General features: G+C 36.4%; 1 protein-coding gene across 1 annotated transcript; it reads right to left on the bottom strand.

Annotated features, from left to right (window-relative positions):
* Positions 1-214: 214 nt before the first annotated feature.
* LOC311279728 (uncharacterized protein) lies at positions 215-11,859 on the bottom strand. Its single transcript, XM_084391421.1, has 4 exons — positions 11,633-11,859; positions 2,896-3,246; positions 1,899-2,230; positions 215-741 (listed from the first exon to the last, which is right to left on the bottom strand). The coding sequence occupies exons 1-4, from the start codon at positions 11,688-11,690 to the stop codon at positions 679-681; spliced, it is 804 nt and encodes a 267-aa protein (XP_084247547.1). The 5' UTR covers positions 11,691-11,859; the 3' UTR covers positions 215-678.
* Between the last annotated feature and the right edge of the window lie 1,416 nt (positions 11,860-13,275).

Below are 13,275 nucleotides of genomic sequence, written 5' to 3'. Positions count from 1 at the left end.
ACAGTGTAGCTGACAGAGTGTTTATTTTTAAACCACAACCTTCTAAGTGCTTCTTTTACTGGTATTTTTAACGATATCTTTTGCATTTCTCATCCAAACAATGTCAAACTTGGCACTGCACTTACTCGTGCCCGTAGCAAGACACCTGTCGAGTTTGAAATCCATCGGACTAACAGTTCGAGAGATATGCGAATAACAGACACACACACAGACAGACAGATAGACGTTCCTGTAGTTTATAGATAGATATCACAAAGCATTTGTTCTATGGATGTATCAAGATAATAAGTATGTTATTACTGAATTGAATAATAATGAAGTAACTACAGTGAATAAGCGCCGCCGAGTGTTTCCATTATAATGAGTCTCTATCAGAATCTTCACTTCAGAAACACTGAACTCCTTCTCAACCTTCAACAAACACCTAATCCATCGTCTGAAACAAGGCACTTATTATAATAAGCATGATAAATGATAAATGTTAATCTATTCCAGGTTTATAAGCTGAAACTGTCAGATAATGTAAGTAAAGTTCATCTAAATGTCCTAAATTATATGTGCTTCCAGTAGGTTAATATTTCCATAACATGTAAATAGTGTTTTATGATGAATATGTAAAGTATTTCAGGTTAAAGGTTAACAGCTGAAGTGTGTTTTTGCTGATTCTCCTCAATGGGACTAATGTTGCAGATTCACAATGATCCTGTTGGGATTCTCTCGGATCACGTGATCTTTGTCCGTCTGGAAACAATAAATTGCAGGATATTAAAGAGAGAGAAATGAACAGCAGTAACTGTCAGAAACTCATGAAATCAACAAATCAGCCACCAATCAGTGAATAATATTCAGTCTGGAATGTTTATTTCCGGATCATTTTGATGGAAACGTCATTCATTCATGTGAAAGTTTACAGCAGAAGAGCAGAAATGCTTTTATACAGTATATTCAAATATTGAAGTATTTGAGAGCGCATGGAGATTCATGAAAGTGGGCGGAGCTAAAGAGATATTTTGGCACGTTTGGCTTGTTTCGACTCCCTGATTGGTGGAATATTTTCTGTACAGCATCATGGGTAATGTAGTTTTATCATAACAAATTCCGCTGTTAAACATGATTATTTTTGAAAATAAGTTGAAATAATGCAGAATGAAGGCTTCAACAAAAGCAAATATTAACGATTAATACCCATAGCTCACAGTAGGGCTGTATTTTAAAGGTTTATAAGTTATCATTAAAAATCAATTTCACAACAGATAAAATGAATGGAGTTTTGTTGCACTCTCCTGAGAATCCCATACGATTTCTATAAAGACATAGTGAAGTATTTTACCTCATCTGTGTTTTTCACCTGGTCTCCTATGAAATAATGAATTAATCTCTCTCTCTCTCACTCACACACACACACACACACACACACACACACACACACACACACACGTCTGGTTCGCTATCTTTTGTGGGTACTCTCCATAGACGTAATGATTTTTATACTGTCCAAACTGTATTCTCTCCCCTTACACTAACCCTATTCCTAAAACCACACACACACACACACACACACACACACACACACACACACACACACACACACACACACACACACACACACACACACACACACACACACACTTCTTCTCTTCAGTGATTCTGCATGTTAACAGGCTTGTTAATGCTGAGATAAATAATATAGAAAGATTTTGTGGCTCAGATAAGGTCCAGTAGTTTTATGTCTTTGCTCTTGGCTGACATGTGGCATTGCTATGGCCTACTTGTGGCCCAGATCTGGCAAACAGGAGGTCCACCCAAGTACCATCATTCCACTCAGATCTTCTTTCCACATGTGCCAGATCTGGGCCGGCACAAAGTTGCTATAATTCTAAAGAGCAGATGCTACTCACCGTGCAGTGACACAAAACACAGAAGCTCCTAATGATCCTGAATCCGCAGCTGCTCATCTGTAGTTTATAGAGTCCAGAGTCTGTGTTTCTGGTGTTTGTGATGGTCAGAGATCCAGTCTGATGATCCAGCTCCAGTCTGCCTCTGAATCTCTCTTTACACTGAACATCTGTACAGTTCTGACTCTGATCTCCAGTGATTTCAGCGATGGGAATGTCTTTAAAATACCATTTCATCAAATCATCAGGGTTTCTTACACCAGGATCTAAAGTGAAAGATTCTCCCGCTTTCACTGTCTTTCTCCTCATTTGATCTCGTTCAGCAGCAGAAACACCTGAAACACAAACCAACAGATGCTGGAGGATCTTTTGAGGAAAAAACTCCACAAGTGCGAAAATAGTTGTGCGTATTCAATTCCTGGATCTTGACAAATTCAGTAGAAACAAAATGAACTGCAAAATTGCTTAATATCAAGTTTGTTTTTATTCGTTTTTTTTTTATCAAGTTTGTTTTTAAGGATGTTTTTATTCGTATAGATTTACTGTTTATATGTCAACTCTGCTGGATTTTCTTTTTACAGACCCGCACATATATTACACACATACATGTTTATACAATTAATGCATTACTACATTAAAATATACATTTCTACATTATAATATTGCAAAATAAGCACATTATAAATCTAAAATATGTATAATGATTTGCAAACACTTCTGATCATTTTATGATTTTTACACATTTACAATTTCTTTGCACTTTATTGTGAACTAAAAACAAGTATGAAAACGAGTATGATATAATAAATGCATTTAAACAGATGGAAAGAACTGGAACGAAGAGAACAAAACAAACTGTTAAAAACTAATGGATCGTCAGTGGAAAAACTAAACAGTTGAAAGTGATTCAGTTCAGTTCAATGATGCAGATAAAGAGAAAAACCTCTGAATGTCACTGATATAATAAACATGATGATATGATTTAAACATAATGACTCACCATGAACAGTAACATTGAAGATCTTTTCACTGTCGCTGTCGCTGTCGCTGATGATCAGTAGTGTATATTCTTCAGAGTGTCTGTTTCTGATGTTCATGATGGTCAGAGATCCAGTCTGATGATCCAGCTTCAGTCTGCCTCTGAATCTCTCAGTAACTTTATTAACTTTACTATCTTCATTACACTGAACATCTGTACAGACAACACTGAGATTTCCAGTGATTCGAGCGATGCAAGTGTTATTAAAAAACCATCTAATCTTCTCTTGTTGGTTTGTTTTAATACCAGTGTTTATAGTGACTGAATCTCCCTCCATCACTGACACTCTGTCTGTATCAACACCACACACACCTGGAGAAAAAATGAACAGAAAATGATGTAATGTCTATGACAAACATCCAAAATAATAAAAGAGGAAGTGCTATAAAAATGTTTCTCTTCAGATCAAACAAGCAGCGTAAAAACACAAATAACACACACGCACAATGCCACCAAACCAGTAACTATATATACAGGATAAATAACTCATCAAACGTAAGCGGGATGAGTAAGCATTGTACATGCTACTTTTAGATAGATACTTGCAGCTTTTAAATATGTTTGCAAGCATCATCACACACAGTGAAATGGCCTTTGTCTGATACTTATTACAAGAAGCATTCTCTGCTCCTAAAAGTCCAATGCAAGACTGAGGCTCCAGATCAATAGAATGCGCTTCAGAAAGTGAAATATACATTACCAAAATTACTGAATTTTACTACATGACCATAAAGAATAAAACAAGGGGCCTTTTGACATTTTACAGATAAATCGTGGGATACATTTAATAAGGTTTTGACCTGAACTGAATTGTGTCTGGCCTTCACAATTTCTCAAGCACTCATCCCACATGTTTTTCATGAATATTAAAACCAATTTCCTCTTCTCAGTCATGTTTTATTTTCTCTGTTTTGTCCACCTTTTCTAGTGTTCAATTTTGACACACTACCACTCATGGGACATGAGCAATTCTCTCTGAGTTGGGATTCAAATTCAAAACGTCAAAGTCTGGAATGTGCTTTCTAACAAAGTCTCTAACTCACAAATAACGGAAAAAATGTGGAGAAACAAGAGCAGAGTTTTGTTTTAGCTGTTCAAAAGAGCTACATATATAAATATCCGGAACTGTTTCCATGTGTTTCCACTGACAAAAAAGCTTATGTAACCCTGGAGGAAAAGCATGATTACTACAAATTGGAGTATCCACAAATATGTCAGGAATTTTCAAATAAGCTATACCTTAATTTGTTTCCACACTTCAATTAAAGGTAGGAATTGTCTAAAAAACTTATTTTCCAAATTTGTTTAAACTTTATTTATATATCAATACATAATTAAAATGTAAGTACTCTGGGGGATCACGTGATGCTTGCAACTAGATAGACGCACTTTCTTCGCCTCCCCACTGGGTTGACGTAAAATAACTATTTGAAGAAACAATTTCGCCGTGTGATTCACCACAACAGCTCTAATAAGTGTCAAAATGTCCCTGGATAATTTTTTTGCACCGCCCGCATCGAGTAAGAAGAGAGACGGACGAAAGAAAACGGCTAACAAGGCTAATGCTAATAGCACTGCTAACGTGACATCTGTTGCTAGCCAAATTGACACTGAACACGAAGAGGATGCGCGTGATACGGAGCAGGCGGCTATAGAATGTGAAGCGGAGCCGGAGGACGTCAATCTCCAAAGAGATGATATATTAGTCGAGAGAGTGACCACCAACATCGCTGAGATGCTAGACACCAAACTTGCTGCTGTTGTTAAACCAGTTACGGAACTGTCTCAGAAGTTGGACGGCATTTTGGAAAGAGTGACGGCTGTAGAACAGCGCGTATCTGATCTTGAGGACGCGTCAACGGTTACTGAGCCGAGACTGGAATCTTTGGAAAATGCTCTCAAAAAAGCACTGGAACGCCTTGATAATTATGAGAATCAAAGTCGTCGCCAAAATATTAAGATCACAGGGCTTAAGGCTGGCTTTGAGGGTGAAGATCCAGTTACGCTTTTTGAGAAATGGATTCCTGAAGTTTTGGATATGCAGCAGGACAGGGTCAAGATTGAGAGAGCCCATCGCACGGGACCCGCGCTTGGAGGAGGAGAGAAAAGCGGCTCTCGAGCGGTCCTAGTGAGATTACACAATTATACCGATAAACAGAAGATCCTTAATGCAGCGAGGAACAAAGGCAGGCTGACAGTGGACGGTCAGGATGTGTCCTTCTACCAAGACTTTTCGGCTGAAGTGATCAAGAAGAGGCAAGAGTCGGCAAACGCTCGGCGGAGGTTACGGGAAGTGGGCATCAGATACGCTTTTGTGTACCCGGCCGTAATACGGATCTTTCAGCAGGATGGGACTACAAAAACACTTTCTAACATGAAAGACGTCAACAACTACATTAAAGGACTGACTGAGAGATAAGACACAGGTAAATAACTTTGCCTGTGTTCCGGTAAAGCAACGTCTGGCTATTAAGAAGCTCCGATGACAAATGACAGAACTTAAAAAGCGTTTAAACGAGTGCTTTGACAAATACTGGACCTCATTCTCTGTTATTTTATGTTGTGGGTTAAGACACTCAAACCATCGCTGTTTAAATGTACGTTTTAATTAGTGTTATCACATGGCTTGTTACATTGACCAACGACCCAGTTGGGAAGGTTTTTTGTTTTATTTTTTTTCTTTGCAATCCTTTTTCTGGCTCGCTAAGACCCCAGTTGGATACTCCTTAATAAGAGTATGACGAAGTTTGTTCTTGGTTTTTGTATCTTCTACCTTTTAGTAGGTTGGTGGACATTTAGGTTATTGTTCCTTACTCCAAGCTGTGTGTTTTGTTTTTGCTTGGGTTTTTTTTTTTTTTTTTTTTTTACGTTTTCTTTATCAGCACAGGCAGAGTTAAACGTTGGGATTGGACTAAACTTACTTATTTTTACCTTTCTGAATACAGCATTAAGTACATAAAGTATATTATATTTAGTAATGAGTATTAGAATTCGTACTTGGAATGTTAAGGGATCCAACAATCCAGTGAAAAGGAAAGCTATCCTAAACAGTCTAAAAAAGGACAAAATCCAAATAGCCTTTTTACAGGAAACACATCTCAGTGACAATGAACATAAGAAATATCTCCGGGAGTGGGTTGGTCAGGTTTATTTTTCATCTTACTCAACAAGTAAGAGGGGGGTAATAATATTGATACATAAAAACTTGCCGTTTGTTGTTATAGACACATATAAAGATACAGAGGGGAGAATCGTTTTAACCAAAGGAATGCTTTATGGTGAAATTATTTTGCTGGGTAGCATTTATAGTCCTAACGTAAATGATGATGTTTTTTCTGCCTTGCTTTTTGATCGGCTTGTTGAGATGGACTCATCAAACATTTTGATAGGAGGCGATTTTAATTGCTCTCTTTGTCCTTTTTTGGACAGGAGCCCAGCTCAGAACAGTCAGTCTAAAACAGCAAGGTCGCTTAAAAATGTATTAGAGGAAATCGGCCTGCTAGATATTTGGAGGCATTTAAACCCTTCAACACAAAGCTTTACCTTTCACTCCTTACCTCATTCATCAATGTCCCGCATTGACTATATATTCATCTCAAGGCATTTGGCCCATCTAGTGGAGAAGTCAGATATAGGAGTTATTGCCATTTCTGACCACGCTCCTGTTAGCTTAGAGATGCAACCGCCCAGACCACTAAAGCAAACTATTTATTGGAAGTTAAACAGGCTATTACTTTTTGATGACAATTTTATTAAACTTTTAGAAGAACAGACAGATTTGTATCTAAACTTCAATGACAAAGAGGACGCTGACCCTAGAATGGTATGGGATGCTTATAAAGCCTACATGAGAGGGGTTATAATCTCATACACAAGCTGTAAAAAGAAGGAACGAATAATATTACAAAATAACCTTGAAATAAAAATTAAAAAACTGGAAGAAGAATATTATGCATCAAAATCAGATGAAGTCCTTAAGGAATTAAAGACATCCAGGTATATGTTAAGTGACTTAGTGACAAGGAAAGCTGAGAAGGATATGTTATTTGCACAACAAAGACTATTCGAATTTGGCAATAAACCAAACAAATTCTTGGCGAGGTTGGCAAACAATGCTCCCCCTAAATTCTTTATCTCGGCAGTTAAGGATGAGAATGGTCAGCGCCATATGGATAATAAGCACATTAATGAGTGTTTTAGACAATTTTATGAGGAATTGTATAGTTCTGAGACTGACTGTGACAAATTAAAAGATTGCTACTTTTTAAACAGCTTGAATATACCACGACTAACCGAAGACCAGGCTAACTTACTGGAAGGTCCCATTACATTGTTAGAAATTGATACAGCCATTTCATCACTCCAATCGGGCAAATGCCCTGGAGCTGACGGATATCCTGTTGAGTTTTTTAAGGTTTTGAAAGGCAAGATTAATAAATTATTACAGAGAGTATTTAATGCATCTTTTGAACACTCAAATCTTCCGGGGACTATGTATATTGCCAATATAACAGTAATACCAAAAAAAGATAAAGACCCAGAACTGCCTTCTTCCTATCGGCCGATAAGCTTGCTAGGAGTAGACATGAAAATATTGTCAAAGGTGTTGGCCAATAGATTAGAGCGGGTTGTATCAGACATAGTAAGCACAGACCAGACTGGATTTATTAAGGGTCGTTTGTCCTCAAACAATACAAGACGCTTGATTAATATTATCAGTCATCTCAATCATCATCAAATACCCGGCGCCATTGTTTCAATGGACGCCGAAAAAGCTTTCGACCGTGTTGAACTGGACTACATGTTCGAAGTGTTAAGAAGATTTGGTTTTAAATCCACTTTTATAGATTGGGTGAAGATCTTGTATAAGATGCCTGTAGGCTCTGTCCTGACAAATGGTCTTTTATCCACACCATTTAAACTCACACGTGGTACTGCTCAGGGCAGTCCTTTATCACCTTTGCTGTTTTCCTTGGCTATAGAGCCGCTTGCGATAGCCGTCAGACAGAATATAAATATAGAAGGAACTTTAATAGGAACAAAACAGCACAAAATTTTATTATATGCCGATGATATTCTTTTAACTTTAACAGATCCCGATAAATCAATTCCAGCATTGATTGACTGTATTAAAGAATTTGGACAAATATCAGGGTATAAGGTCAATTTTGAAAAGTCAGAAATAATGCCTTTAACAAACAGTGGTCAGGTTGAGCCTGCTTATGTTAAACCCTTCCGCTGGTCGCCTAAAGGATTTAAGTATCTAGGAATAAAAATCACACCCAAAGTTGGTCAGCTGTATGCGGAAAATATCAATCCTTTAATTAGTCACATAAAAGAAAAAGTTACAAGTTGGAAAAAGCTTCCTTTATCAATGCTTGGTAGGATTAACCTTACTAAAATGGTACTACTTCCAAAAATTTCTTATCCAGTGTCAATGCTTTTTGTGTTTTTGAACCCAAATTATCTTAAGGACATTAATAAATTGATATCAGACTTTATCTGGGCAGGCAGAAAACCTAAGATTAAAATGGATATTTTACAACTTCCAAAACAACAGGGTGGGTGGGGCTTACCAAAGATTGAGAATTATGTACTGTCTATTCATGCTAGAATTGTTTCAGTGTGGGCAACTGAACATGATGTGACACCTTGGCTTGAGATTGAAAAAGTAATTAGCCAACCCTTCTGTCTTATAAACTTATTAGATAAACGGGCAAGAGAACTGCCACCCGCTGTTAAAGACAATTACCTAATTAATAATGTTATCAAGACATGGAGTATTTTAAAGAAATTATTTGGGAAGTCTCAGGCTCTTAACTTTCTTACAATTCTGGTAGATATCCCAGATTTAACAGCAGAGGGCGCTGGTCTCAATCTCAAGTCTTGGCAAGAAGCTGGTATTAGGAGAATGTATGATCTGTGGGACAAAGGTAAATTCAAAACATTTGAAGATATAAGATCTCAATATAATATACCTGCCAAAGATTTCTACAAGTATCTCCAGATCAGGCACTACGTAAAATCAAAGACTGGATCCCTGGAGCTACCAACGAACTGTTACTTGCTTGAAAAAACTCTATTGGACTGTCAGAAACGTGGACGTTTTGTGTCTAGATTCTACTCTGAGCTACAGTCTCTAACAGTAGACAAACTGAAACACTTACGAACAACTTGGAATATGTTGCTTAAAATGTCAATTGACTCTGAGTCGTGGGAGGAAATAGTAAAACTGCCCTCCAGAATATCAATCTGTAATAGATACAAAGAAATGCAGTTCAATATTCTGCATAATGTTTACATATCACCTTATATATACAGCAAGTACACTCCAGGTGTTTCTCCGAACTGTCCTAAATGTAACGCAGCTAAGGGCACTAGATATCACTGTCTTTGGGAGTGCAAGAACATCAAGGTATTTTGGCAGGCAATATGCAGGGAAATCAGTTTGGTGATTGGACAGACAGCCCCACTCAGCCCACTCATGTGCCTACTGGGGCTTATACCTGACCCTCTGAGAGCTCACAAAGAGACTGTTCAGTTTCTCTTAATGCTGGCTCGAAAGGCTATAATGATCAAATGGGTTAGTAGCGATGCCCCCTCTAATCAGATGTGGAAATCTCTGATATCAGAAGTTGTAACTCTAGAAAGATTGAGGTATTGTCTCAATGGTAAATCGCACATGTTTAAAAAATGGGAGAATATTCTAAAATGTTTGAAGATTAAAAGGTCATAAACACAAACTGGATAAAATGTAGGTACAATCATATGATGAGATGCTGTATGTAATTTAATTTTTTTTTTTTTTTTTTTTTTTTTTTTTTTTTTGGGTTCTAATATGTTTTGTTTGAAATAACGAAAATGTTTAATAAAAAGAATATAAAAAAAAAAAAAAAAAAAAAAAAAAAAAAATGTAAGTACTCTGAAAAAGAAAGTATAAAAATCGAGTGTCTGTAGACCTCTCACGACTGTTTTAAAGACAGCTCATTATTTCCATTCACTCCACCCCCTCCCTTCTGGGCTCCTTCCAAAGCCACGCCCCCAAAACACATGAACGCGCGACTCCGACCGCTGAGCTGGAAGACGCATTATTTACCTGAGACGAGCGGAGAGGAAGGAGCGCAGTGCATGCAGTGACATCATGTCAGAATCACATGTAATAAAAAAATCTAACTTTATCATTATGAATATAAACAAATAAGATGTATTTTGGTTCTCACTATCAAGCTAGCATATTGATATTGGTAAAGTTTAAAATATATATTTTTTGATTCGCTAACGAGCTAGTTATATCTATAAGGCAAAGCTAAAAACAGGTTGTATTGATACACGTTTTTCCATTACCATCAGTTACACTGTGATGAAGATGAATTTCGTGTAAGATTCATAACATATATGGTGTTCTGCATGTAAGAGTTTCCATGATGAAAGCATTGTTGACTCTGATGAGGACTACACTCCAGAGAAAAGTACCGCATCGTCAGCTCGAGGACAGGTCCGGGGTTGAGGGCGAAGCAGAGGAGGTCGTGCAAGAGGCCGTGCAACTATAGGGTCCGAGGATATTGACACGCGTTTTATTTCTTTGTTTCATTGTACTGTCTTCCTTTTTTTGCCTTGTTTGCCTTCGCTAACTGCATATGCCGGTATTGTGAATTTTGATTGCTCTTTCTCGCCATTGTTTTGCTATTCCTAGGTTCCGTGCCACTTGAATTCCTCAAATCAAACGGGTTCGCGCGAGTGGGCAGATCCTGTGGCAAAAGGGTGGTTGCCATGGTTGCGAGAGAGTGACAGTCGCCTAAGCCAATCCTTTGTTTCGTCCCGAATGGAAATAATGAGCTGTTTAATGCAGATTAAACGGTCTAGAGTCACTCGATTTTTATACTCTTTTTTTTCAGAGTACTTACATTTTAATTATGTATTGATATATATAGAAAGTTTAAACAAATTTGGAAAAAAGTTTTTTATAAAATTCCTACCTACCCTACCTTTAAGTTAGACATAAATAACTGTTTCCCGTTGATACTTTAAAGATAAAGAAGTCTTATTACAAGAAGCTTTTTCAATTGTTAACCATTCTGGCTTATCACCTAACTCCACCGAACCCAACTTTCTCCAGCATGCTAAAGTATTTAAATTAGCTATAATAATATTATAATTTTATATAATATTAAATAATAATATTTAAAATTGGGAAGCCCAAATCCTCCTAATCCTTACATTTATTTAGATGTTTCTTGTAAATACTAGATGTCTTGATGGCTCAAATTAAGATGGTTATAATAGATTATAGCTGTTTAAAATGATAAAGGGGGATAAAGAAAGGAATACAGTGAAATACAAACAAAAATCTTATTTTAAAAAAAAAATGATAGCGTTTATCCTGCCAACCGGTGTTAAGACAAAGACACTCAAAGTGTGTTTAATTTGATTTGCATTGACATAACAACTTGACAAATTTACAAAAAAAAAAAAAAAAAAAAAAAAATTAAATATTAAAAAGAAAGTATTAAATAGTATTAAATATCATTTTGGTTCATTAATATTTAGGATACCTGGTTCTTGGACTGACAGGTCTTTGTCTGGATCTTTGAATAAATCTCTGGTTTGAGCAGGGAACTCTATAAACTCAATCTTTTTTTTTCTTTTTTTTTTCGTTGACCTATTGATAGATAGATAAATAAATAAATAAATGTCTTACCCTGCAAGAGGAATGCCGAAACTGTCAACAAATAAACGAAAAGCTTCGTTGTCTCCATGCTTCCTCTCAATCGTGCTTTGATACTTAGAATGAGTGGAATGGAGCAGCACTGCTTAAATACAGCGGTATTTATGTCTCTGGTGTGTCATTGTCAGAGACCACGTGATCATTTGAGATGCCAAACGCCGGCAGCTTGAAAGTACACGAGAGAAAGAGGTTGCGGTGAGGAGAGAAAAAAAAAGTGCAGTAAAGACAGTTCTCTCTTCAGCGCTGAGTTTAACTCCACTGATTGGTCAAATGTACATCATGTGGGCGTGGTCACTACTCAAGAGCTGGAATGTCTGAGAAACACATGTTCTGTGGCTGTACATGGTTTAAGTCTAATCAAATGGCTAAAGTTTAAATTCTAATATAAACTATTTCAATCTACAATTCAATTACACCTGTTTACAATTCAATTACACCTACAATTACAATAAAATCTACAATTTTATTACACCTGTTCATGTGATAATTCCGTTTCATGCAATTACGTGCAAGTTTCTTTGTTCGGTTTTTTAAAAAAGTAGCCTATAAAGTTTTGTTACAGTCCTAATTTATGTTAACAGATAAACAGGACAGTAAATTCAGTAAAAGTGGGACATCCTATTAAATAAAATATAATACATTTAAAAAGGAACACAGAGCTGAGCATGAAACATCATCATCATCATCATCATGATCACCATCATCATTAATCCAAGAATGTGTTTGTTTTGATAAATGTAAAATTTTTATATATATACATATTTACAATACCCTGTTGTAAGCAATGGTATTATCCAAGCACAAACTACATGAAAATGTGTGTCCCACTTCACAAATTACACTTTACCCAATTTACCTGAAAATGGCTGTATGAATCCATTGAATTTGAATATGAATGAAAGAAAAAAACACTTATATTCCTTCAAACCCGTAGTTGGAGATAAAAAAAGACCTTGAACATTTGTTTAAAACGTGTAAAATCGATTTATTTGCATTTAATACACAGTTTACCAAAACATGTCCCATTTAGCTGACTTTACTCCTGAGTCATTTCCTGGTCTTCACTGTAAACCCAGATTTTGATTCAACTCAAAGAGATTGAGTTCATACTTAAATGTGTCTAATTTATTGACATTACTTGTTAATTCTGATTAAACTGAACTTTTTCTTGTCCTTTCTTATTGTAATTGAGTTTTTAAGTCCAATCAGTAGTTTCTACTCAAACAAACTGAGTTTGTATTACTTAAACATGTGTCATTTCTTTACATTAATTATGAATTCTGAGTAAACTGTACTTTTTAATGGCCTATCTTATTGTAATTATGTGTTTGAGCTCAAACAACTTAATATCACCAAGTTTTGCCTGTCCAACGGTAAGTTCAGAGGGTCAAAAACAAAATACGAAATCGCAAATTATTTTCCAGATGGAGTCACGGGTAAGTTCATGATTTCTGGACGTTATTGTTGTGTCCACTGTAACCCATACTGTAAATTTACAGCGAATTTCCTACATAATTGTAGTGTATTTCCATAATACAGTATTAGGCTGTATCTTTTACAGAACAGCTGTAAATATACAGTACATTTCTGTTTTTAACCCGATAAATTCGTAATAG

Source organism: Rutilus rutilus, assembly GCF_951802725.1.
Source record: "Rutilus rutilus genome assembly, chromosome: 20".
NCBI lineage: Eukaryota > Metazoa > Chordata > Actinopteri > Cypriniformes > Leuciscidae > Rutilus > Rutilus rutilus.
Note: the sequence above shows the minus strand (reverse complement) of the source record. Positions and strands in the feature narration are given on the sequence as shown.